Here is a 27,879-nt window from a genome sequence, read left to right as displayed (position 1 = left end):
TTTATGGTGGATCAAACATGTGCATCATTATGTGCCATGTACTATTTTTAGTGCCTTTATAAACTGTTTCTGATTGACACATTCCTTTGTGCAAATATAAATAGTTTGTAGTAAGTGAGCCTGACAATGTGTGGAGTGTGCCTGTTTTAATTAATAACTTTTATCTGGCTTTCTTTGTGCTCTGATTGTTAAAGCAAGACAACATTTTGTTTACTATTTATATGTACAAAAAGTTAAAGAGCAGTACATTGTTCTGAAGTCTACATTTCTCTTAAACTCTTTGCAGCTGCTTGACAATGGCAGAAGGTAGGTGCACAGGTATTATATAGCGAATACAGTCATCTCACTAAATGTCTGTTACTGTGTCTGTGAGTTCAGGTTGTCGACAACGAGCCAAATTTAAACAGAGAATCTGACTGTGAAACCTTTTTCCAAGTTCAGTCAGTCAAGTTTTTATCTCCAATAGATGATCTACAGTAGAACAGAAGACTAGAAGAGAATACAACTTTATTTTACATCAAAGAAGGCATTTGTTTGTTGCATGTATGAAAACAGAGTTCATAGTACTTTTTAAAGACAGATCCATTGTAAAACAGTTTTAATTTTCCCTAATTTTGTTTCAGCTGCAGGACCCTCAACTGGAGGAGCTGGTGTAGATACCAAACCAGATGGTAGGTGTACAGCTAGTATGACGTCTCCTCTGTAAATGCCTTGTACTCTGTCTGTCAGTCATGGATCAGAATATCCAGAATAATCCAGAATCTGACGACAAACTTACTTCATAATTTACTGTGTGGTTGGATATTTAAAACAGGCTGAACTTGAGTTTGATCAAAAAAGAGTTCAGGTTCATGAAAGTAACAGTGGCCACTGATAAATGCTCGGATGTCTGTCTGTCGTAATGTGTCTGTTATGTTTGTATTAGTTAAGTATGTATGTGAGTCAGTTTCCATATTGGACAAATTTCAGACATTACATTTTGTGTGTGTGTGCGGGCTTGTGTGTATAATAGCCTGTTTATAAACATAAACATAGCACAAAAAGTAAGGAAATTTGTGTTTGGTAGATTATTTCTTTGTTGTAACAATGCTTCTTGGCAATAAATCTTATACAGTTGGAAAGCCTGTTTATTTCCCTTTTAAATTGTGCCACATTTGTAAGGAACATGCATTTGTGGGATCAGCAGCAGAGCCGAGTATGTGGGTTGCACCCATGAAAAATTTGCCAAATCTTCTCTGCCAAACAGCTTATTCTGCTATTGACTCTTGTTTGGTGTTGTTTGGTGGTTTGGATGATTGAAGTCTGAAGAAACAAGACATATTGTCAATTCGTAATAATAATAATAATAATAATAATAATAATAATAATATCGTTATAATATATTTGAGTTCCTCTTATATGCTTTTACACAGTTTACACTGGTATAGCCGGGACTCTTATTTTGAAGAGAAAAAGTCCTCAAGTGTTCTGTATGTGATGCGCTGCACAAAAAAAGTTGACATGTGTTTCCACAATGGAGCCTCCGTGTGGTTATTTAATCTTTTCTGTCCCCTCCATAACCCTCAGCTACACTTGTTACAGCCAAGGAGAGCGAGCAAAGATCAGCAGTGTTGGGTTCACGCTGGTGATGCCTCCTATGTTTTTGGAGCTGCCTTCAAATTCTGGCCATATTCTACAAAATATACTGAATCAAGTGCTGTCGCTAGATTAGTGAGAAATAAACACAAAACACCATGAATTAAGTAATCAAGGCAATTTAATTATTTAAACAAATGATAGACAACTTTTTTTAAAAAAATACACGTCAAAATATAAAAATAAGTGCAAAGTCAAAATTGAATTTGTATAAAATCAAAATCAGAAATTAAAAAATAGATTATTTAAAAGGAATGAAAACAAGTGAATACAAGATTTTGAGTTTTTAGTGCAGAAATCAAACACAATTACTGTGCAAAGTTCAAACCTGAGTTTACATTTGAATTTTAAAAATGTCTCACTTGGCTTAGAGATTTCCACTCCGGAGTTTTATTTCAGGTGGAAAACGAAAATGAGTTTCTTTCAGCGTGACCAGTAAATCTTAGCACCTTAAGGCGAGATGAACACCTTTAACACCTTAAAGCATTGTTGGTGTCACTGAAGTTTCTCTTAGAAGTGCTCGTAGATTGACGAGCGTTAAGAATCTAAAATCTGCAGGGAAACAAAATCAGGCGCACTCAAAAAGTTCTTATTGTTTTTGTTAATTTATTAAATCTGTAGTTTTATCACTAACACTGATGTTCTTTGTTCAGCGACGCTGAAGTAAAATATATTATTTAACCTCGGGTCATTTAGTCACATGATATGTGATGGTAGTATTTGGCCCACAAAACTCCAATACAATCCTAAATAAAATGTTTGAGCACCTTTAGATTCATTTTACATTATCACAGGATGAAGACAGTCAAGCTGAAGAACAAATACAGAAAAGACCAGATAGATACAGCACCAGGATGAACACTTTCATACATACAGGCTGTTAAATCATTGTTCTGTTACCGTGTGACGATGCCAGGCTCAGAGGTAATGTTCTCGGTTGGTCAAAAAGCAGTCACAGTATTTATGACTCCTTCCTCCTGAGATCAGTGACAAGATATGACTCCTTCTCCTCAAGGATTTGGCAGAAGATGTCTTTGGCTGCTTGACCTCCAGCTTTCAGGGGGCCGCTGTAGAGTTTCCTCATCCTCTCCTGAGTGGTGGGGATAGTCCTGATTGTGTCATAGTCTTCTTGTTGGATTACACCTTCCCTGAAGAGATTATCCAAGATCGGTCCTATATTGCACACTCTTGCGATCAGATCACACTGGTGCTTATCCACAAAGTGCTCCACTGAGGACGGAGAGGAGGAAAAATACTTTCATTAGGTTAATGCCAGGCATCACAAAAAACATCACAAACACCTGTCAGGGTGGCAGGGTGTTTTCATTGGTCGCACCGGGGCGTCTGATATTCAGCAGGTCAGATACTAAGATGTATAAAAATATCCTAATATTTTAAAATATTTCACAAACACCAACCAGGTGAGTAGACAGTTGCCTTTGAACAGACATTAGCATAAAAACATATTTTCAGTTGATTATTTTGTCAGCATGTAGCAGGAGTTTATGTACTGAGCACTACTGAGCGCTGTGCTGCTCCGAAGCTGCTCCTTGAACTCTGACGAGAGACTGTGAGACATCACCACCTTAAAACATTGTTGTACATTACTTGACAGTGAAATGTTCAATCCTGATTATGGAAACCAGGGGCCAAATGTATAAAACTATGTGTGTATTCAAGTGTAGAAATCTGTGTATACACAAAACAGGACACATGCATACGCAGTCTTTTCATCAGATTTATAAAACTCCACATACGTCTGTTCACACGTGTCTTTTCCTCATACACCTCAGTCATCCAGAAATTGTACACAATTGTGTGTCTGTGTAATCATAGTGAAGGTTTTTATAAACTATAGATGTAATCCTAGCACAAGTTAGTAAAAAAAAAAAAAAACAGCTCTAAATAAAATGACTTTTTTGCCCCCTCACATCATCACAATAATCAGACTGAAAAGACTTTGTTTAAACGCATGGTGTTAAAGATGTGGACCAGTACGCACATTCTCACCCTCTGTGGATTTTTATACTTTCTGAAAGCCATGTGGAAAAGTGGCATCAGTACACTTTATTGTGTGTAGGAATGTTTTTTACATTTGGCTCCCGGTTTGTAGTTTAAATGACATTTAAGAAATCAAATTACAACCGAAAGCTGATTGTAACCTTATTGCCTATTTACATATAAAATCCTAAGTGTGGTTCCTCTAAATACGCATGACTTAAAATGTCTTACCTTGTATATTGTCGGTGCTTTGGTATTCATCTGTAAAGAAAAAAAGAGATTTAAAGAAAATGATTCACGATCCTTTTCTAACAATGGACATGTGCTTCAACAATGATGTATGTTTAACTAAAACAAAGTGGCTGTGTAGATAAACTCTTGTGTTATTATTGAAAACTGACCTTTTCGGATTTCACGGGTCCATACAGACTGACGCTCGCTTTTCTGTGCGAGGCTGAGCGTGAAGTCTGTGTCCGGTTTTTTAATGTAGACTTCGAAGAAATTTGGGAATCTGCTTTTATATCTGAGCTTTAAGTCCTGCAAAAAGAAATAAAGAAGAAATAAGGGAAATGGAGGAAAGTCAAGCTAAAGTGAACCAGCTCTCTCTTTTTTTTAATGTGGTTTAGTAAATAGTGATGATAGTGAGAACACCACATCTAGCAGATTTACGTAATGTTTCCATAGAGGGAAGTCTTTTTTCAGCCAACATGAGTTTATAAATAGGGATAGAAACCTGTAAGAGGGAACTGTTGGGCCTTGGCGGAGGTATGCACTCTACTGATTGCCATTCTATTTGTCCAGGTTGAAAGGGCAATGGGACTTGCAGTATGTGACCAAAACATGTCAGTAAAACAGGATCATTTTGTGACGTGCTGATGTGATATTAAAAAACAAACAATAGTTGTTCAGATGACTCATCCTGAGACAAAGTTCATCCAAAGATCTAAAAGCAGTTCAAAACAAACCTCAGGATAAATTTTTGCATCATCCAAATCTGCTGTGAGGATGAAGCGATCACCCATTTTCAAGGACTTCTCTGGATTTGGCTTTTGGATTGCTTTGTATCCAGATGATAACTGTCTCCTGTTCAGTTCCTGTAAAAGAAAAAAACAAAGGACAAGGTTATAGTTATCAACATTGTTGTCTGTCTGTATTTATCAATTTACACGTGATACATTCTGTGTCTTACTATAATTGGTACTGGTGACAGTAAGATGTGCAATAACCTGTTGTAGTCCAGGATCACACGGGATCAGGTAAACATGGAGCGTCAGGAATGCCGTGTTGGTCTTGTATATCAACATGTAACAGTTTATTTTCACTGGAACACCAACTTTCATCAGGACCGCTCTTGGAGAAAAAACTGGTTCTGATAACTTGACATGGGACGATGTGACCTCAGCCACTTTTTCCACAAAGTCTCCACAGTCATCGATGTGTAGGACTGCAAACTCGTCTCTTATTTCAGGGTTGTCATCTGCACAAAATACAAGCACACATGATTAGTGAGGAGAAAAGGATTAAATCAGTTTTTTAAACATGCTGTCAGAACTTTAAAGTTTATAAAAGTATTTTATTATTTTCTTGTTCACTTACCTATGCAGATCCAGTGTGGCAGGTACACTTCATCCAGCTTCCCAGCATTGACTGTAATGTCAATAAGGGGACCTGCAAGCCTGTACTTCCTGCTCTCCATCCTCTCCACAGATTCCTCCCAAGGGCAAAACTGGTACTTGAAACTGACCTTCTCCTTACAGACCCAGCGCAAACCAGAGACACTGCATTCAAAGTTTCCTGCTTCAGACTGAAGGCTAAGTCGTGGAAGAAACCACCAAGAAAACAAGTGAGTTTGTGTATGTTTACAAAAATATTGTTTTATGGCCACAGTGGAACAAATGTACATAAATGTGCCTTATGTTTGCATTGATATAACCAGTAACAGCACACAGAAAGATTTTAGTTTTCTTTGTGTGATGAGTTTCAAGAACCAATCTTAATATTTCCTCTAGTTCCAGTTCACTGTGACGCAGTATTTATGATGTTACTTTTACCTGTAAGTTGGAGCCTCATCTGCATCTGTACTGTTCACTTCAGGTTCAAGTTTAGTCCAGTCACTGGAGTCCTGCTGCAGAGCACAATCATTTTACAAGTTAGTGGAAAGTACTTGTTTTGCAGCGTCACGTAACTGAACAAATGAAGAAATGACAAATGAATTGAACAAATGAATTAATGTAAGAGACTACCATAGTGCTTCCACAACCCTCATGCTCCAGGCTTCTTGAAGGCCCTTGTGAAGACACATAGGATTTTCTTTAAATGTTATGTTGCTGTGTAAAATAATTAGGTAACTTTCTCCGTGTTTTCTTGATATAGCACTTCGGTATTTTCCTGAATAGCGCTGCTCTGATATGAGAGCAATATTATATTATATATAATAATGATGTCTGAAACTGAGAAATATGGAAACAAAATACAGAAGTAGTCACATAACTGTGTTTGTCCCGCATTATTAATGTTTGTAAATTACAGTAAACAACTGGATAGTGACTAACACCACAAATGTAAACTGTACTGGGCATTGATGTTACAGCCCTGCTTTATACAGCTGTTAACTTCCCTGTCTGCAGTCTTTTATCATGCACATGAATTTTTTAAAAAGCAGATTAGGAACCAGGCAACTTGTATAAACGCATGTGGTGGAGAGATCTACGTTCTCCAGGAGTTTTTGTTGTGTGTGTGAGCTTTAAATTGGTGTGAGGCCTATGTTTCACGGAGACTATGCATTTCCAAAATTCAATTTTTTAAAGCTGCTGGAAGCGTTGTCGTTGTTTTGGCAAACTTCCTGTCCGTTCTGTAAATGGTGGCACCGAGCATGAAAGTGGATACTGATGACCTGTTTGTGTTGTACATTACACAGAGGCACAAAACATAAAAACCAGAAGGATATGGGTTTGTGAAATTCTTCCAAGTTGAGAGGAGTTTGTAAAATCCAACACTCTATATAAGAGTTGTTACCTCTAAGACAAATTTCATTCATACTTTTGTATGAGTCAAAATCATCAGATCAACAACAAAGACTGTTCAGCAGTATGTCTCAGGTTTTGTAATGTGTAATTTTCAGCCTAATTGTTCGTCACAATAGAGTTTCACAAGTTGTGAATGTGACACCTTGTAAATTTAGATTGTCTGTTCTTTGTTTCTATCCTTTCTATCGTTCAACAAATCGCTCTAAAAGTGATCCCAGTGACATCATTCACCACTGTTATTACTGTTATAGTTATGGTGTAGACATCACTTGTGTGATCTATTTATAGTTATTATTGATTTATGGGAAATATTATGGTTGTGTGATGTTTCTTTCTCTGACCTTTGAGTCCTGAGCTGGCCTCTGACAACCTCTGCACCAGATCAGTCCTGTTCATGTCAATGAGAACCTCCTGGGTCACCTCCACAGACTGCTGGCCACAGGTCTCCACCAGCAGATGCACTAGTGGATTTGCCAAGCCATGTCGACTCCTCACCCAGTTGATTTGTGGGAGGCTCCTCTGGAAGTGCGCAAACTGCAGCAACCACCTGAATTTATTGAGCTTTGTGTGACTTAAACCCTCCAGGGTTTCCAAAAGAATCTTTTTAACAGCTGCCTTTGCTGCTACCTGAAAAAATCAACGGATAAATCAAGCAAATGTGTAATTTCTCAATGATTTGCATTTTTATCAGTTTTATTAGTTACTTTAGCATCAAAGCAAAATATGATTTCCTTTATTAATTTACCCTTTGATTCCTATAAAGTGATTTCTACCAAATGATCTAACACATCATATCCATGTTACTGTAAACGTGGTCTGGGTTATTAGAGCTGTCTAGTATTGATCTATCATACCATCAGTGGCGGATAACATCATTTCTCAACGCTCTGAGAAACTTCCAATATTTATATTTATATTTATTGGTTTGGTTTGTGTCATCCTTTAAAATGTTCAAAATAAAGATGTGTTCAACCTGCACCTATTTAATGAAAGTTGTGATGTGTGAAGTCAGACTCACTCTCTCAGACGGTGCAGGTCGATGTTCATCCACAGAGCGTTTCTCTGAGGAGAAAAGAGGATTATACTCTAGTTATGCATGGACAGTTTTAATAACTTTAATAAGGCTCAGTTACTTAAAAAGGAAATCAAATGAAAAGAATATGTAAAATGACATCATACACATCTTCACAATATAAATACATTTATTTAACTTTTATCATTCACCTTTTGTTGAGACTGTCTGACTGTGAGTTGTTGATTTAATTCATTATTTTGTCAAAGATTTATTGATCCCTGCCTCCCATTTACTATATTCCACATTGATGATGACACAGAGTTTGAACTCAGGCAGATTTACTTGTTTATTATGAATTATAATATATATTGAAGACATTGATGAGATACACATGATTCTGTGATGTGACAGGGGTCTTCTTTGTTTTACCTTTGAGTCCTGTGCTGGGCTTTGTCAACCTCTGAACCAGATCAGTCCTCTTCATGACCATGAAAACCTCCCTGGTTAACTCCACAGACTGTTGGCCGTAGATCTGAACCATCTGACTCACTGTTACTGCTCTGTCTGCTGTGTAACTCAACATCCATGAGATGTCTGGGAGGTCCTTCTGGTAGACAATTGACTGCAGGAATTCCTTGAATTCATGAAGCTCTTCGTCATTCAAATCATTCAGAGCTTCCAAAAGCAGCTGTCGAACAGCCCCTTTTGTTGCTACCTGAAATAATCAATACATTCATGAGACATTTAATTAATCCACTGGGAGACACAAATGTGTCTCTTTAAAGCTCATCAATGTCACTGTAGATGGTAAAAAAAAATAATTCATTATTTCATGTCATATATTTCCTTTATGCTCAGGTTAAAATACAATAAATAGATGTTTCTGATGGAAAAACATTTCAAACTTTTGAAACCTTCAAACTGTTTTACGAAAAAGCCAGCAAAAAGGTACATGCAGACATTTCCTCATCTCATCCTCAGTGGTAAAGATATTATATCATTATTGTTGTATAAAATTACTGCCAAAGAGCCTGACCTGAATGTAGCTTCAGTGATCATATAAATAAAGATACAAGTAAGTAAATCATCAGTTTGTGTCATATCATTATTTAAAATGTTAAATATGATGATCATTTTTAACAGCTGTCGAAGGAAAGCTGTGTTGTATGAAGTCAGATGTGACATTACTCACTTTGTGGATCAGTGCAGAGCGGTGTTCATCTGCAGAGTGTTTCTCTGAGGAGAGAAGAGGCAGAAAGTCACTCGTAACTGATGACTGGTGTAACATCTGATGATGAACAATGTGAGACAAGACACAAGATTCAGTCTTGTATGCACCATTTTTATGATTTATTTTTACATGTTTTTGTCTTTACTGTCTTACTTTTGAATCCTGAGCTGCTGTCTGACAACCTCTGCACCAGATCAGTCCTCTTCATCTTCTCTAACAAATCCTTGATTGTCTCCACAGACTGTTGGCCATCGGTCAGCACTATTAAAAACACTGTGTCCTGTATGTCTGTTGTCGCCATCTGCCTGTATAAATCTGAGCTGTATAAATGCGTTTGGACGTGAGGAAGCCTCCGGATGTTCAACATGATACTCTTAAGCTCTGCGTCACTCAGATCTTTCAGTGTTTCCAAAAGCAGCTCTATATCAGACTCCATCGATTCCACCTGTTAAATTCAGAGAAAATGTTCATGAGATTAAAATACAGTTTCTCAGCAAGGATGATTACAAATGTTTGTTCACATCTCATCAATGTCTGTGTTTAAGAAATGTGGATATGGTAAGAGTACATCAGCACAAGGTGATGATACAATAGATAGTATTTGTTCAATTGATCACATATACCTGTTTTATTATGTGTATGCATTTACCTTTATCTTCTTTTATAGTTATCTTATTTCTGTTTACAGGTTCATGACTTTTTTATTTTACTACCTGCTTGTGAACACAAAACAAACTGTGCAGCTTCAGTTCTGAAAATGTTTTTGTTCTTCATTCATAATATTCAAGATGAGGATGATTTTTTCTTACTTTGATCTGTATTGTTTAAAGTAGCACTGCAAATAACCATTATTATAACAAATTATAATAAAATAATGTCATATATGTCGTTAAAAGTACACATCACAGTTTCATTAAGTTGAAGGTGATGTCTTCAAATGTCTTGCTTTGTTTCGGCGAACAGCCCAGAACCCAAAGATATTCAGTTTATAATGTCACAAAACAGAGAAAAGCAGAAGATCCTCACAGATACTGGAACCAGAGAGTGTTGTTTGGATTTAAAAAAAAAAATACTCAATTGATTTATTAATTTACTGATCAAAATGTTGATCAGCTAACAGATTAATTATCTTAGCTTAAGTTTAAAGTCAGACAGATGTGACATCACTCACTTTCTGGATCAGTGCAGGCCAATCTTCTTCCACAGAGTGTTTCTCTGAGCAGAGAGGAAACATAAAAAAATCAGACCATGAGCATATAATGATTCTAATATTAATGATTTATTGTAAAATGTCCAGAAAATCTACTTAATACAAACATCATGAAAATCAATATCAAGTTTCTCCCGATAAACACTTTATTATTATCTATTAAACTGTGTTAAATGTTCATACACTGACATATGGATTAAAATAACTACAGGACTCATTTCACACATTAATTCATTCATACAGGTCACCTACCTTTCTCTGTGGTATTCACACCAAACACTTCAGCTGATGATCCTGCAGCAGCTGCAACACAGTTAATGACAACTGTTATTGCATTAATAAATACTGTGTGTAACCTTTATGTGTACTTGACTTGAGTATAATACTGAGTCCTGAGAATAAAAAGCCTTTAATGTTTCAGTTTCAGGTGTGTCAACTGAAGGCAGTAGGAAGTCATGATTACAGAGATCACAGAGGGAATCAATGAGAAAACACTGTAATTAATTAACTTGCACAGACTATCTCTCTCCACAGAGGAGTGTAGTGTACGTCAAAGCAAAGACATACAAAAAGACAATTCAACAGATTCATGTGAAATTATGTCGACAACATTAGCCAGATTCCTATCAGGCCATTAACAATATAAGACTGGTAATAATGAACTCAAATAAACAAATTCAATGGACCAAAACCAAGAACATGTGAAACAATAAAGAAGAATGCATTAAGAAACCTTTGAAAAGACATTATATACAAAAGAGGACCAAATTAATTCATTAACCACTCAGAACATCTTTACTTTGAATTCAAGATCTGATTTAACAGAGGAGGAAACACATTCCCTTATTCTTAAGATGGCTTACAACCGACTGTAAAGTTTCTATGGTTCGGTTTTGTTGACTGTGTTTGACAGGTGATGATTCCACTCTGGTATTTTTGCTGTCGTGGCAGGTCTATACGGTGCTGTTGTATTGATTTATACCAGAAGATATATCTAATATTTTGCACCAGAGTTTAAAAGATTTTGTAACCACACATATTTATTATTATAGATTAGTCTGACAGTTGTGCTCTTTATCATACCTTTGGGTGGTGAGCTGGTCTCTGACAGCCTCTGCACCAGATCAGTCCGGTTCATGTCCATTAAAACCTCCCTGGTCACCTCCACAGACTTTTGACCGCATGTCTTCACCATGAAATCCACCAGTAGGTCTGTCCTGTCTGCCATCTGCGCTTGTCTGAATTGGATATCTGGAAGGCTCCTCTGGAAGAATGTGAACTGCACAAACCACTTGAAGGTCTTTGACTCCTCATAACTCAGATCATTGAGTGTTTCCTTAAGCAGCTCTTTAACAGCCCCCATCGTCACCACCTGTAAAATTCCAGGTATATGTTCATAAAGAAAATATAATGATCATTAGTGTTGATATGATTTTACAACCTGAATCTCATTGAATAAAAACTGTACTTTGCGTGGTCAGATATAACGTTACTCACTTTGTGGATCAGAGCAGACTGGTGTTCACTGGAGTGATTCTCTGAGGAGAAAAAGAAAATAAAGTTAAAAAGATCAAATACAAAGAAATTAAACTCAAACCTTGTTATAAGTTTTTTTTATTGTACTTCCTCTCCTCAGATATTTTTATACTTCACAACAGTCATAAAATATATATTGTTTCTTTCCTCTACATAACAGATCATGTTATTCTTTTGAATGTTTCATACAAAAAAAGAAGACATAGCTTCTAAACTTATGATCCACATGAAGGGCCTGTTGATTTTAACACGTTTTTGACTTTAGTGTCTTACTTTCGGGTCCTGAGCTGCTGTCTGACAACCTCTGCACCAGATCAGTCCTCTCCATCTCCTCGAGAATCTCCTTGGTCGTATTCAAAGACTTCTGACCGTAGTTCTGCACCATTAAACACACTGTGTCCTGCATGTCTGCTATTGCCAGCAGCATTGGGATGTCATTGGCTGCTGTCCGCCGTCTCAAACGGTAGGCTGAATAAATCTCTGGGCTGAGAGCTGAAGTCAGGTCCCCCTTGAACCTCTTGAACTCTGCATCACTCAAATCTTTCAGTGTTTCCAGAAGCAGCGCTGCAACAGACTGCATCGTTTCCACCTGGTAAATTCAGAGAAAATGTTCATGGTCATAGGTGTAAGGATGATCACAGATTTTTCTGTTCCCATCTCCTCAATGTTTGCGTTTTAGAAATGTTGATGTGGTAAGAGAATCATCCATATCACACAAAAACATCACAGAATTGATAGTCTCCCATAGCCGGGCTTTTCTCTGTAGCATTGTGTCAGCATTGGAGAAGGCTCTCGCTGCACCAATTATCATTCTGGTACAGGGAAGAAAATGCTCCGGCTTGTTTATACTATACTAGGACGAAGGGGTTTCATCTTTCTTCTAAAATGATTTTTTAAATATTATGATTTTTTTTAACCCTGTCACAGTTTTAAAAACAAGGAAAAATGTACTGTATATTGCACTAAATGTAGATTCAACACGTCTTCATCTACTGGATAAAAGCTGCCCTGTGTGAAGTGAGAGTGATGTGACATACTCACTCTCTGCATCATTGAAGGCCACTGTTTCTCTGGGGGGTGGGAGGAAAGACTTCTTAGTAATTAATTCAACTTCAGGCTTAATGAACATTTAGGATTTAAAGGATTTAAAGGGTTTAATTACAAAGTGACAGTGACATGATAGTAAAATGTAGTTTCTTAAATAATTCCCAAAGTGTTAAATGGATTTGGATATATCTGTTGCAATAGGTACACACTTAATATATGATAAAAAGTACTCCAGCTGATGTACTTTCCTATTTTTACATAATAAAATATAAAACAAATGAGTTGCATGCGAGCGTGTGACAGTGTTGTGTTTTTCACATATTTCTTTGCTTTACCTTCGGTGTCAATAAATCTCTGCACCAGATCAGTCCTGTTCATCTTCTTTAAAACATGTTTGGTCAACTCCAAACACTCCTGGCTGTACGTCTTCACCATTAGCTCCACAATGTCCTGTGTCTTTGTCACTTTCAATTGCTCCCTTGAGAAGAGTGGGAAACCTTTCTCCAGTTCAATGAGTGACTTGAATGATTCAAGCTCCTCAGTGCTCAAATCATTCAATATTTCAAAAAGCCTCTTCTTAGTGGACATTGTTTCCACCTGGAAAATTAAAGGACATAATATAACATAACATAACATAACATAACATAACATCATATCAGTACAGGACAGGATGCTGGAGTTACTGACATAACTCTTCTTATTTTTATCCCTGCGATTACACACTGTGATTGCATACTTAAAACTTTAGATAATATATGAGCGAGGGCCAGTGCACCTCCATTTTACTTACTACATATGACAGTCTTCAGCAGCAGAAATAGTTTGCTCAGTTGTGGTGAGATATTAGACGTTGCAATTTATTTATCAAACAACTGTTTCCAATGTAAAACAATGTGCCTTCAAGCTCATTATGGGCTTTTTTTTTATATATATATCTATAACTGCTAATCAGATTTAGACACAATATTTGCTGTGTAAACCAGATGATTTGGACTGGTACCGCATGTGTAAAAACTCACAGCTGGTCCAAATCATTTATTAGTATGGATAATAATTTCTCATCTAAAATTTAACCAAAATGCCCCCATTTCGATCGATCTTGATCAAATTTAGAATGATTTTAGTACATCATTCTAAGAGATGTTGTAATGAATCCTGTTGTAGTAAACTGAAGAAGTAAAATGCAACAATGTTTAACTATTAGCAAAGAATTTTGCCTGTTATTTGTAAAAAAGTTCAAGTTAGGCTATAAACAGACTCCACTGTGGTCGTATGAGTTAAACGTCACCACAGCTAAGCGTCTTACTACACAATTACTATACACATTTTCTATAAACTGATCTATCTAAAGTTGTAAAGTTAGAGTTAGAATCGTTTGTAACTTAAGTCGGCCTGTAACGACGGACTAGTGAGCAGATGAGTCTCCGTGTGATGACGTTTTAATGTCTCCGACAACTTCTCTAGTCTCATTTAGCCACTTGTTAGCAACTACTGTTTTTGAGCACATCATAATGAAATTGTAGGACTTTTAATGATGTATTTTATCTTGCTGAACAAAATGTGTAAAAATTTTAAGTCTGTTAAACATAGACCTTATTTCAGGCATTCAACCGGAAACCAATTCAAAAAACCCATTGACTTTGAGACGAGGGAACCGGAAGTGCAAATATGCCAACTGATTTCCGGGTTTTGGACTACGGTCTTCATCACTATATTAGCCGAAACAACGGTAAAGGAATCGCTTTTCATATCTTGCTATATATTGTCTTACTCTTTCTCTTCTCCATACTGCAAAACCCCACATCATTCAGTATGTCACCGTTAGTCTATGAATAAGTTTCAAACAGAATGCCTTAGTAATGTAAACTTAGTACTTCTACTTCATCAATGGTCTAGTTAGCTGGTGCGTTCCATTGCTTTCGGAACTCGGGAACAAAACGACCTCCACACAGGTGACATTACCCCAGTATGGCGGCACACATAGTTATCAATTACTTTTTACATCTTTTTCATTTTTTACCTTATATAGTGTATGTGAAACATGCAGTAACGGTTAGGATCCTACTCGTCCTGTCTTTTACTGCTATAGTTGCTTGTGACGTTCGCTGACTTGCCATTCAAACAACCGTCTCCAGCGAGCGTCCATGTTTGGAACTGGAACACTTTTACATTGGAAGTCGGTCACAAACAGAGTCGGGAATTCCGACTTCCGACTTGCATTGGAACGCACCATAAGGGTTTGTTAACAGTGGCAGTTAGCTAAGTTAACCACACCGGCGAGGAAGTAACACTACGAAAGAGGAAGTGAAAAAGATTTAAGCATATGTTGATTTATTACCGTTTTAAAAGCAAGTTGTAGCTTCTATTGTTTGAGTTGAAATTCGTCCACTTCGTTTTCAGTAGCGTTAATCGTGAGGCAGCGCTGATGACCGTGAAGTATTCATACTGGACTGGAAATAAAACTCACTGTCTCTCTCCTCTTCCGTCAGTCTGTTTCACTATCTTTGAAGATTTGACAGTTTAAAATCCAGAGAGATTTCTACCTTTGGCTTGTTCAGCACCCTGAAGCCGAGGAGAAACTACTTTCCTTTAGTCCTCCACCAGTCTGAAGTGTTGTTCAGTTGACAGTCATGTTACCGCCCTCTTTATGTACCTGGCGTATGTACCTGACTGTTTACACACCCACCCCGTCTTCCTCTCCTGTCACACCGCAGGTCACCGTCCGCTCCAGGCAGGCCCCTTTATTGCTTAGACCCCCCCCCCCCCCCCATCATCTCCTCCCGTAGACCAGCTCCAGCACGCTCATTTTCACAGCCCTCTGCAGCAGCACTGCAGTCAAGTCAGCTCGTGTTTCGCGATTGCGTGGTCAAATGAGCCGCACCTATAATTCGAACAGTGGCGGATTTAAGAAGTTAGGGGCCCAAGGGCAAAGGCAGGCATGGGGCCCTCTGAAATGAGAAGACAACACACAAAACAACAGGTCAATTATACAGATACACACATTTTAACAGAATACACATGTATTATTTGTTTTACCTTTTGTCCCTCTCTTCCTGTCCCTTTTTCACGTTGTCTCTCTCCCTCATTCTGAAAACAAACACAAACAAAACACAGTATAAGGCTGTAAAGTGCTGACGTAGACATATTCTGACATGTCAGACATGTCTGCTCCACTGTATCTCAGAGGCAAATACTGCACTTTCTACTCCACTACTGTAGCCTACATCATTTACGTTGCTGGTTACATATTTCAAACCCTTCCTGCCCAGTGAAAACCATGTACCCTCAAAATGATGATTTAATGCTAATGTTTGTGATAAACTGAAAGAGTCTTCCTTTGTGGGGTGACTTCTTAAGCCAAAACTCTTTAAAAAATCGTCTTGGACCAGCTGGAAAATACATCATGGCAAGACTTCAGTTAAGTTAGTTTTAAGTTGGATATTCGACATTCGCAAGCCACTCCAACATTTCAAGTGCACCGTATTGCAGACTTTACAGTAAACACACGGAGAAGACGGCTGCAGAGTGAACCGACTTCCTGTTTTCAAAATAAAAATGTGGGATATTTAAAGCAGAGATACTGTGTTTAAAGATATTGAGAAGCCATTGAGCTAAGATGCTAATATTTACAAAAAGCCTAAAAATTAATAAAAAATTATGAACAGATGTAAAATGTAAAAACAAGAGGCGTATCTCATGCAGCCAGTGTAGTTACATGATCCCAACATGATTTTGAGTCAATTGATCACATGACCTGGGAGCTATTGAGCTAACATGCTAATATTTAGACAAAAAAATTAATAAAAATTAATAAAAAATATTTAGAGACGTAAAAAGTAAAAACAAGAGGCGTATCTCATGCAGCCAGTGTAGTTACATGATCCCACACTGATTTTGAGTCAATTGATCACATGACCTGGGAGCTATTGAGCTAAAATGCTAATATTTGCTAAAAATGCTAATACTTTCATATAAAAATTAATAAAAAAATATGTACAGATGTAAAATGTAAAAACAAGAGGCGTATCTCATGCAGCCAGTGTAGTAACATGATCCCAACATGATTTTGAGTCAATTGATCACATGACCTGGAAGCTATTGAGCTAAAATGTTAATATTTACATATAAAAATTAATAAAGAATAATAAAAATTAATAAAAAATATGAAAAGGTGTCAAATGTAAAAACAAGAGGCGTATCTCATGCAGCCAGTGTAGTTACATGATCCCAACATGATTTTGAGTCAATTGATCACATGACCTGGAAGCTATTGAGCTAAAATGCTAACATTTGATAAAAATGCTAATATTTGCATAAAAAAATTAATAAAAAAATATTTAGAGACATAAAATGCAAAAACAAGAGGCGTATCTCTTGCAGCCAGTGTAGTTACATGATCCCACACTGATTTTGAGTCAATTGATCACATGACCTGGGAGCTATTGAGCTAACATGCTAATATTTACACATAAAAATTAATAAAAAATAATAAAAATTAATAAAAAATATGAAAAGATGTAAAATGTAAAAACAAGAGGCGTATCTCATGCAGCCAGTGTAGCTACATGATCCCACACTGATTTTGAGTCAATTGATCACATGACCTGGGAGCTATTGAGCTAACATGCTAATATTTAAACATAAAAAATTAATAAAAAATAATAATAAACTACATGTTATCTCTAGTCACACTATAATTTGTACATTTGCCGATATTGGTTCACATCAATTCATCTTTCCCAAGAAAAGTTCCTACCTCACATATATTGAAAACATATAGTTTTGGGCCTACCTTTACAACAATGACACCACATCTGCTTCATCTTGTTGGAGTGAATGGGACATAACGCCCCCTTTCCACTTGACATCCACCCATTCGTCTTTCCATGACATGTGCGCCTCATCATGAAGTACTCCCTGAATAAAGTTTATATTCATCATTCTCTTTAAATTCAGGTCCCTCGTGTCCAGAGATTATCACACACATTTGCAACAACCCAATGAATAACCAATGTTTTCATTAATTACAAATACTCATTCATCATCACCATTTTCAGATCAACCCCCAAGATGGAGATACACTGTTCAATTTTAAGAACCGTTTTCAAATCTAAATGTCAAAAAATCAAAAACTATTTTGGAAACAATTGGAAGAATGGTTCAAACAAAATAATGTATCTGATGAATTGAACTGACATGTGTATGTATGGTATGGACTGGTATTTAAAGACAAACGTGAAAATCTGCTTATTAATACAACTCTCATAATGGCAAAATGTTACATACACAGAGCAACTTTATGACAACCCCAACCCTTCTCAGTGCTGTTTATAATAATAATAGACTGTATTTATCATCCCTGAAATATATGAACTTAAAATCTGACAAAGAACTGCTGAAATATGCACAATTTGTTGTGTTGAGTTTGTATTCACTCCTCAAACAACCTGAAGTCCAATATCAAACAATATTAAAGAAAAATGCAGCTTTTCATTACAGGTCAGCAAACAAATCTGCTCTTGTTGATTGAGAAGCTCGTGGTTAAAGGAGGTGATATGATCAAATTAAACGTTTTAAAAACAAGCACACTCAGTTTCTAAACTCTGTGACATTATACTTGCTGCATATACTAGTTTTTAAAGACAATTACTCAAAATGCGAGAGCCACACATATCAAAAAGAACATTTTATTTCAAATTTAAAAAATAGAAAACATTTGAAACGACCCACCAAAAGTAAACTTATTCTTATTGGGCAGCATAAAAGTGATTAAACATCTCATTTCATTTGTTACTTGGATAAAAACATTATTTGTCTGGTGAGACGCTTCAGTCGTCTCTGACATGATCAATAACTTTTGCTCATTCTGGTTATAAACCTTACATGAAATCTCATCTCATCAAAATGAAGTAGTTAAATGGGCATTGCCGATCAGGACATTGAAGGCACCACACACCTTATACATTTTAACTAATTTAACAGTAAAATGAAGGGGCACAGCTCTGATTAAACATTAAAATGCAGTGGAAAAGTATCAAAAGCGTTTTTTTGTTTTTTTTTAAGAAAACCCCCACAGACAGCATTAACATTACTTATTACCCATTGTTATGTTTAAAAAACATGTGTTCAGGTAGATTGTATATTTGGTCTATAAATCAATTCCCCCACCATATTCACTCATGGTTCTTGAGGTCTTCAATGAGGAATCTCTCCTGTTTTTCAAGGATTTTGTAGAAGATGTCTTTGCAGGCTTGAGCATTCAGGGAATCGTAGAGCTCCCTCATCTGCTCCTGAGATATTGGCTTAGCCCTGATTGTATCATAACTCTCCTGTTGGATGACATTTTGGTGGAGGAGCTCATCCAAAATGGGTGCAATGTTGCTCACCCTCTGGATCAGCTCAGGTTTATGCTTATCCACAAAGTGTCCTGAGGAAAGAGGGAAAAAAATGACTGCCTGGATTTGAAGATCACATCAAGTCAAGTTACTCCTGGCTCCAAAGCACAGATGACTGATATTAATCAAATGTGAATTGCATTCACTGACGTGACGAGTATGGTGATTAAATAAAACACAAGAAGAGGAACAGCGACCCATTAAGTGTTCATTATAATGTTTTAGGAAAAACAAACAAAGATGTTTAAATAATGGGTTTTGGGAATTTAACTACATCTGAAAGAATAAGGTCTACATTTTACATATTTTCCAAATGCCATTTTATAAAGCTCTCATATTTTAAGTTAGTTTAAGTTTTTCTGATTATTTTGACAGGACATTTGCATTACAACTTGATCTACAATATTCTTATGATATTCTTTTGCATAAGAAATATGTTTTATATGTTTATTAATCTTCATGGACAGCATGTTTTAACTGGTCTGTGCAAATATTTGTGTGTCTAAATGAAAGCACATTTAATCACAATGTAGCATTTTAAGACTTGTGTTTCAACCAGTTTTTACAGCTGGATTAAACTGTAAAAAACATTTTTACACATTGAAGTGTGTTTACGGGTCTTGGGCAGTACTACTGCAAATGTGAAAAAAGTAGTATAAAGTCTATAGTGGCTCCACAGGATGCTACACGTAATCTGATAAATGACCTCCAGTGATGTCACTGAGTAGACACAGTAAGCTGCATTCTGGGTAATGTAGGCACCAGTTTTGAAAATGAAAAGGCGATGTGTGGAATAAAAAAGGCGATATCTCTGGTTCTGCTGTCGACTTTGATGATTTGTTTTCAAACTATTCTCGATGAGTCCCACTGTGTTATATGGCTGGGCAATATATACGGTACATATCGTTATTGTGATAAGAGACTATATATTGTCTTTGATTTTGGATATTGTTAAATCATGATATGGCGTAAGTATTGTCTCTTCCTGGTTTTAAAGGCTGCTTTAAGGCGGCTACAGTACAGTACATGCTCCTCCAGTTGAGGGTCCTGCAGCTGAAACAAAATTAAGGGAAATTAAAACTGTTTTGCAATGGATCTGTCTTTGGCTAGTGTCTATTGAGTGCTGCTTTTTCATACACACAACAAACAAATGATTTCTGTATTAGAAAATAAAGTTGTATTCTTTTCTAGTCTTCTGTTCTACTGTAGATAATCTATTGGAGATATAAACTGGAAATAAGTTTTACAGTCAGATACTCTGTTTAAATTTGGCTTGTTGTCGACAACCTGAACTCAGTGAGTAACAGACATTTAGTGAGATGACTGTATATATAATACCTGTGCACCTACCTTCTGCCATTGTATTTACATCAGTCGCTGCCGCTGAGGATCAAGCAGCTGCAAAGAGTTTAAGAAAAATGTAGACTTCAACATAATGACTTAAACATACCTCTGTTATCTCATATGCATATAAATGAGTCCAAAGGACACACATATTTAACTTCAAGTGATATGAACGAGAAAAGCAGAAAATCCACACAGCTGAGAAGCTTAAACAAGAAAATATTTGGCACTTCTGCTGATTATTATAATAGTACCCATTTAATTAATTAACAGCCCAGGGGAAAAAAAGATTAAAAATCCAGTTTCCCCTGAAGGAGTGCATCAATCAGAGTTTACTTCTAAATATTCTCTATAAAGTAAACGTACAGAGGAAGTAATGAAAAGTACATTTCTCGAGTCTCCTGGAAACCTTCAACAGACAGGACAGCTCCGTGCTGCTGCCACTTTCTCACCAATGCTAGGCTAATTCAGCTAGCATGGCCGTTTAACCACCTCACACACACACACACACACACTCTCTCGTCTTCCTCAATACAACAACTCAACCGTCGTGTTAACGCACTTTTAACCGTTAGCTGTCGCCGTCTGTTAGAAACACGAACGTTAGCAAAGTGTTAGCTAACTCTAAACTGTCTCAACTGCTGTGAAGAGGAAGTAGAGCTGCGACAGTCAGAGTAATAAAAATAAGTTATGGTTTATTACCGTTTTGAAAACAACTCGTAGTTTCAGTAGTTTGAGCTGAAGTTCGTCCACTGTTGTTAAACTGAAGAAAACCGTTCAACGTGTTATTTAAACAGTTTAACCGTGAAGCAGCTCTGCTCTCCGCTGTTAACGAGAAGTCTTCAAGCTGGACTGGAAGTAAAACTCACCTCTTCTTCCGTCTGTGTGTGAAAACACAGTAAGTTCAAAATCCAGACACATCTTCTACCTTCAGCGGTTACATGCTGCTATTCCGACATGCCGCTATTTAGACAGTGACCTGTAGTTGTCGGGATAGCGGCATTAAAGTTACTTTTCAAGCGTCCCACTATTTCGACATTTTGTTTTGTCATAGTCGGAGACATGTCGGAATAGCGGGCGGACCCCACCTTCAGCTCGTCCAGCACCCTGAAGAGGAGGAAGAACCAGTTCCCCCAGTCTGAAGTGTTCAGTTGACAGTTAGGTTTCTACCTTTACTCATCAAAACAACGACCATTTTACTGGATATGGTCAAACCTGTCAAACACAGTCAGTCCACTTAATACATGCAAGTAAGTACAAGTTAAAGGTGCAGTTCATCCAAATCAGTTCAGCAGAGTATTTGATCTTAGAGACATGGGTCCTGCCAAAACACTAAGACTAAAAACAAAAACCTGTCACTGTCCTTGGAACAACAATTGGTAGAATGGTTCAAACAAAATAATGTACCTGATGAATTGAACTGACATGTGGATGTATGGTATGGACTGGTATTTAAAGACAAACGTGAAAATCTGCTTATTAATACAACTCTCATAATGGCAAAATGTTACTGCAACTTTATGACAACCCCATCCATTTTCAGTGCTGTTTATAATAATAATAATAGACTGTATTTATCATCCCTGAAATATATGAACTTAAAATCTGACAAAGAACTGCTGAAATGTCCACAATTTGTTGTGTTGAGTTTGTATTCACTCCTCAAACAACCTGAAGTCCAATATCAAACAATTTTAAAGAAAAATGCAGCTTTTCAGTACAGGTCAGCAAACAAATCTGCTCTTGTTGATTGAGAAGCTCGTGGTTAAAGGAGGTGATATGATCAAATTAAACATTTTTAAAAACGAGCACACTCGGTTTCTAAACTCTGTGACATTATACCTGCTGCATATACTATTTTTGAAGACAATTACTCAAAATGCGAGAGCCACACATATCAATAAGAACATTTTATTTCAAATTTAAAAAGTAGAAAACATTTGAAATGACCCACCAAAAGCAAACTTATTCTTATTGGGCAGCATAAAAGTGATTAAACATCTCATTTCATTTGTTACTTGGATAAAAACATTATTTGTCTGGTGAGACGCTTCAGACATTTTAACTAATTTAACAGTAAAATGAAGGGGCACAGCTCTGATTAAACATTAAAATGCAGTGGAAAAAACAAGTATCAAAAGAAAATTTGTAAACCCCCACAGACACAGCATGAACATTACTTTTTACCCATTGTAATATTTAAAAAACATGTTGTGTTCAGGTAGATTGTATATTCGGTCTAAAAATCAATTCCCCCACCACATTCACTTCTTTTTCTTGAGGTCAGCAACGAGCAATGGCTGCTGTTCCTCAAGGATTTCGTAGAAGATGTCTTTGCAGTCTGGAGCAGCATTCAGGCAATCGTAGAGCTCCCTCATCTGCTCCTGAGGCGTTGGCTTAGCCCTGATTGTACTATAAGTCTCCCGTTGGATGACTTTCTTGGCGAGGAGCTGATCCAAAATGGGTGCAATGGCTTTCAGCCTCTGGACCAGCTGAGCTTCATGCTTATCCACAAAGTGTTCTGAGGAAAGAGGGGAAAAAAATGACTGCCTGGATTTGAAGATCACATGAAGCCAAGTTACTCCTGGCTCCAAAGCACAGATGACTGAAATGTGAATTGCATTCACTGAAGTGACGAGTATGGTGATAAAATAAAACACAAACATGTCTCATACAGCAGTAATGAAGAGGAACAGTGGCCCATCAAGTGTTCATTATAATGTTTTAGGAAAAACAAACAAAAGATTTTTAAATAATGGCACAGATGACTGAAATGTGAAATGGCTTTTGGGAATTTAACTACATCTGACAGAATAAGGTCTACATTTTACATATTTTCTATAAACCATTTTATAAAGCTCTCATAGTTTATCAAGTTTTTCTGACGACATCTGGGGAAAAACACTTGCTGGCTTTCAGGCTAAGAGTGAGATGAGGAGAAAGACACAACCAGAATATCTCTAGAAACTATGCTAAATACTAAGCTAGGAGACGCTGGAAGCATGGGACGACAATCAGCCTGTCTGTAGTTTCATTGCCTCAAGTCTTTATGCTAAGCTAACTGTCTCCTCTTCTTCTAATCTAGGTATAAGAAAGAAGGAATACCATGCAGCCCTTATCAGTGGCCACTGTTTCTGTCATTACAATTAAGCCTGTGCTATATTTAGAAAAGCAGTTAGGCTTGACATCATTCTACCTGTGAACCTACCGTCTGACTTGGGAGTCACACCGGCTGCTCCAGCTGAGGATCCTGCAGCTGAAACAAAAATTAAAATTGCTTAACAAAGGACTGGACTTAGACTTGAGGCAACAAAACTAGTCAGGCTTGATTGTCGTCCCATGCTTCCAGCGTCTCCTAGCTTAGTATTAAGGATAGTTTCTAGACATTAATGGTAGTATGGATGCAGACTTTGTCTCTCCAAAGCTCTGGCTGCACTTCAACTTTCACTGGTAATACTTAATAATACAATAATGCTTTTGTTCCTGACAATTTTCAGCTGCAAATTTTGCGCACTAGGCTATACTTAATGGCAGCATGATGGTGTTTGTGGCATTGACTCAAAATAAACTAAAGTAGTGATGAAGAAATATGTCACTAAGTGCAACAGCGTGACTCATTCTTGTGTTTTTAATAGTTTTAGGGCAACAATGTAGCTCCATTAGACGGATTGTAAACAAAAAATACTAGACTTTGACTACTGCTTTTGGAAATAATTTATCGTGGGTGCGATCATCAGTTTAAATTACAAAAACTGGGATGCAAACCGTAAAATCTCTCCTCTATATGTTACTTTATAGTTTTAACAGGTAGTTCTTTGATATTGTTGTTTTGACGCTAAATCTGTTGCACCTTCTTGCGCTGAAGACAGTTTTCCTGGTGGAAAACTTCTATTCTACTCTGGAAAGATAAACTATTTGGAGAGAGATGAAGCCGAGTGTGAAATTCAGCAACAATGCAACTTATTTTCTACAACAGCTAATCTGCATCTGTAATGTCTCGTGGTAAAAATAAAACAAACCGGAAAAAAACTCACATTTACTGGAACCAGCTTTTGTAAGTTCCTTCGTCTCTTCAACTGCAGAAATAGGAAGACAGCGTTAGATTGTGATTGAATAAATATGATGCAGCTACAATTTGACAGAATGTGCTCATCTGTACACAGAAACAGTGTTGAATGGGTTTAAGAGATTAATAGATTTTCACATTTTGTTCTATGACATAAAATATGTCAGTAAATAACCCTCATGTGACAACCCTAACGTCACCCTCTCCTGGAGGTGGAGACATCAGCTCACTGCTCTGCAGAGAAACATGTTGGACTTTACACAGTGAAGCCCTTCAGCCTAAATGAAGAAGTGAAACTGTGATGTTTCCTCCAATGGATTACTGGATACAGTACTTTCTTTCTTTAGTTCTGCATCTTTAAACTATCTCTGTGTTCTTTTGTTTTGTCAAGTGATTATAGCGGGGGTGTGGGTCTTGGATCTTGACTGTGGCAGCTCCAATTTCATTTGAAAACCTGTTCCACCAGTTATCCGGTCATGTACACCTGCCCTAGGCTGACTACATATACAGTATGTTGTTTGCCCCACACATTAGTGTTGAAGCGCTGATCTGTTTGCACTGTTAAAGGCTGCAAACAATCTCTGTGCTCCAATCCTTTTTTCCCCCCCTCAGATGTACAGTGAAACAGCTTTTTGCTTGCTATGATCATTCTGGCCATTAAAGGAGCTCTTTTTTATGCGCTTAAGTTGTTTGTGATTGGAGACAATTCCTGTTCCTTATCTGAAGTTAATGTTCAGCTTCAGCAATCTGAGCTAGACAAACCTAGTGAGTATCTTCCAAATGGGGTTGCAACGGTGTGAGATTTTCACCGTACGATTACGTCACAGTTGCACAGTATTATGCAGTTGTTACACTTTATTACCAGTTACAAGGACCTTTGACATAATGAAAACAGAAGTGTTTCTTGGTTAAAAAACAAACAAACACTTTTTTATGATTTCATAACATATTTGTGTTTCACGTCCTGATAGACATGAAAGTTGATATGAACTTGTAATACTTTTTGTTTAAATAACAATAATATGGTAGAATTCAATAATGTATATCAGCAAATAATATCTAAAGGTTTTTGCAAACAACATCTCAGATAATATTATTATTATTAATATATATACAACATGAACCTGATTATTTTAACAGTACATTTGCATTACAACTTGATATCTATAATATTCTTATAGTTGTTTATTAATTTATTGTTTATTCATCTTCATGGACAGCATGTTTTAACTGGTACGTGCAAATTTCTCAGCCAAGAGCTGCAGACTTTAACCCCCTCGCCCTGCAGCAGTAAGGCAAGCATCTTATCAGCCATACAGTTATTCATACCACACACCACAGTTCAAGTCTCAACCTGTGGGAAATTCTGATGCAACTGAGCCACTGAGTGACGTCACTGGAGGCATTTTGCAGATTTTACGTACAGCTTCCTCTGGAGCCACAAGAGCTTTATACTACTTTTTTCATATATGCAAAATCACTCCACAAGACTTGTAAACACACTTTAATGTGTAAAAATTGTTGGAGCTGCCCTTTAGGGGTGAATGGACCAGAGAGGAAACAACAGGGGGCGCTCTTGACGCACACATGCAAGAGATTTGAACAAATTCCAGCTACATAAACTACATAAAAGCACAGTTTTTGTTTCTTTCTTACAGTAACATTGTCTAAACATACAGGCTGTCAGCTGACTGCAGGCCGATCGCTTTACCACACGGCTGCTGCTCGAAAGTGAAAGTAAAAAAGGAAACGGGCTCGTTCAAATATTTTTTCACTCTGATTTTCAACTTCATTAATATCTACATGTACCGGGATGCCTTTACGATTTACATGGTCAAACGTTGCTTATTTATCTGCAGGCAGACTTCAGTGGTTCAACCCTCTGCAGCAGAAAAGCTGCGCGATGCATGAAGTTTCCGTACAGTACAGCAGAGAGTCACTTACCGAGGGCGGCTTCTTCTTGGTTGCAGTTAATCTCTTCCAGCAGCTCAAGAACCACTTCGAGAGCTTTGGCCTCACCAAAGTGTGAGAACATAACGTCTGTGACATCCAGGTAGTCTTTTCCTTCCACCTCTCTGCGTCCGATCCGCGGCTCATCGCTGCGGTCCCGGAGCACAACGCAGAACTTCTTAAACTTCTCCTCCGACAGGTTCAACAGACATTTTGTTATCGCCTTTTTGATGGTTTTGGGAGGCATTTTTCACCAAGAGATCTCAGCCCGCCGTCCGAGTTAACGTGAAGTCCTCTTTTCCGCCTTATAGATGAGAGCAGCCTCACGTCACGCTTCCTGCAGAAGGACGACACCTCCCTCTGGGTGGAAGCAAAACGAGGACGTCATATTACAAATGCTGTGAAGGTGCTGGCGCCTTCCATCCACATTATGAAATCCCACCAGCAAAATTCAACTTACAAGTTTGTTTTTCTCAAGTGCTCATTATTTAATTTCCCTGCTGTTTCACTCAGATACACTGACACAGAGACAGGAGCTGCAGAGGCCTCGTTGGTAACGTCAGATTTGAACATATTTGATGTGAACAAAAATTAAAAAATCAAAATGACAGTGCACATTTAATACTGTGATTTTATTCTCATTTGTAATTTTGGTTCTATATCCTTCCTTTATTAATAAGATCATACCGGGAACACAACAGATGTGCTAGTATTTTAAGAAATGTAATTGCTTCTAAACAAATGTCCCTGCTAAACTACACAAAATAGTCAATGTTTCATGTGAATATCTGTTATACTCTACAATAATACACATTATTTTTATTTTATTTGTCCACAAATGAGCTGCAGGAGTTCCGGTCAATGAGGCCTTCAAGGTCATACATAGAAAATGAGTTTTGAACGTGAAATGCTCACAAGAATTTAAGTTGATAAAACAACCAAACACGACATTAGGTGATAACATATGTATTATTATCAATGTCTAATATTTCCTATTAGTGTGTGACATCAAGCAAATACAACAGGTTTCAAATGGATTCTGGTGAATAGGTATAACTAATGAAAACATCAAAATGAGAATGTACTATAAAATTAACCACCTCCTCTTCTGTGAGACACTGATTATATTTTAGAAAGACAAAAAACATCCTAGAAAGGTCTATCAGTGTGTTCATATCCAAACCTTGTAGTCTTCAGCTCCAACCAACATTATTTATCAGACAGCTCCCTCTAGAGCCACAGAAGGCCTCATACAGCTTTTTTCATACATTAGTCCCCATGAACTGTGAACATCTCAAACTCTGCTTTCAGCCATATCATAGACTCAGTAAGGACCTGAACCCGTCTGAACAATTACAGACACAAATAAATGTTAAGATCAATGTGCACCTTTTAAAAAACTCTATGACATTATACTTGCTGC

The 27,879-nt window shown here is 37.2% G+C and overlaps 2 protein-coding genes across 2 annotated transcripts in view; both read right to left on the bottom strand.

Moving 5' to 3' along the window:
* LOC311260262 (uncharacterized protein) overlaps window positions 1-15,371 on the bottom strand; it is a 61,493-nt gene extending 46,122 nt beyond the window's left edge. Inside the window, exons 1-13 of the mRNA XM_084357876.1 lie at window positions 15,355-15,371; window positions 13,037-13,298; window positions 12,696-12,724; window positions 11,928-12,243; window positions 11,616-11,656; window positions 11,202-11,490; window positions 10,371-10,421; window positions 10,080-10,123; window positions 9,062-9,353; window positions 8,870-8,913; window positions 8,107-8,392; window positions 7,681-7,724; window positions 7,004-7,289 (exon numbers count right to left, since the gene is read on the bottom strand). Coding sequence (XP_084214002.1) covers window positions 7,004-7,289; window positions 7,681-7,724; window positions 8,107-8,392; window positions 8,870-8,913; window positions 9,062-9,353; window positions 10,080-10,123; window positions 10,371-10,421; window positions 11,202-11,490; window positions 11,616-11,656; window positions 11,928-12,243; window positions 12,696-12,724; window positions 13,037-13,289 — 1,975 coding nt within the window. The 5' untranslated portion in view covers window positions 13,290-13,298; window positions 15,355-15,371. The remainder of the gene's footprint in view (window positions 1-7,003; window positions 7,290-7,680; window positions 7,725-8,106; window positions 8,393-8,869; window positions 8,914-9,061; window positions 9,354-10,079; window positions 10,124-10,370; window positions 10,422-11,201; window positions 11,491-11,615; window positions 11,657-11,927; window positions 12,244-12,695; window positions 12,725-13,036; window positions 13,299-15,354) is intronic.
* A 3,003-nt stretch (window positions 15,372-18,374) lies between these two features.
* LOC311260083 (apoptosis-associated speck-like protein containing a CARD) lies at window positions 18,375-27,849 on the bottom strand. The gene is made up of 7 exons (XM_084357595.1): window positions 27,640-27,849; window positions 26,451-26,816; window positions 24,475-24,516; window positions 23,649-23,696; window positions 22,709-22,961; window positions 21,529-21,547; window positions 18,375-19,156 (listed from the first exon to the last, which is right to left on the bottom strand). The coding sequence occupies exons 2-7, from the start codon at window positions 26,701-26,703 to the stop codon at window positions 18,875-18,877; spliced, it is 897 nt and encodes a 298-aa protein (XP_084213721.1). The 5' UTR covers window positions 26,704-26,816; window positions 27,640-27,849; the 3' UTR covers window positions 18,375-18,874.
* Window positions 27,850-27,879: the final 30 nt, after the last annotated feature.

This window comes from Pagrus pagrus (assembly GCF_965226575.1).
Source record: "Pagrus pagrus genome assembly, chromosome: 7".
Classification (NCBI taxonomy): Eukaryota; Metazoa; Chordata; class Actinopteri; order Spariformes; family Sparidae; genus Pagrus; species Pagrus pagrus.
Note: the sequence above shows the minus strand (reverse complement) of the source record. Positions and strands in the feature narration are given on the sequence as shown.

Excerpts from the sequence above, each read along its gene's own strand:
- LOC311260083 (XM_084357595.1), bottom strand. The coding sequence starts at position 26,703 with ATGCCTCCCAAAACCATCAAAAAGGCGATAACAAAATGTCTGTTGAAC. Across the intron at positions 24,517-26,450 it reads CCAAGAAGAAGCCGCCCTCG|TTGAAGAGACGAAGGAACTT; the intron begins GTAAGTGACTCT and ends CTATTTCTGCAG. Across the intron at positions 23,697-24,474 it reads AAAAGCTGGTTCCAGTAAAT|CTGCAGGATCCTCAGCTGGA; the intron begins GTGAGTTTTTTT and ends TTTTTGTTTCAG.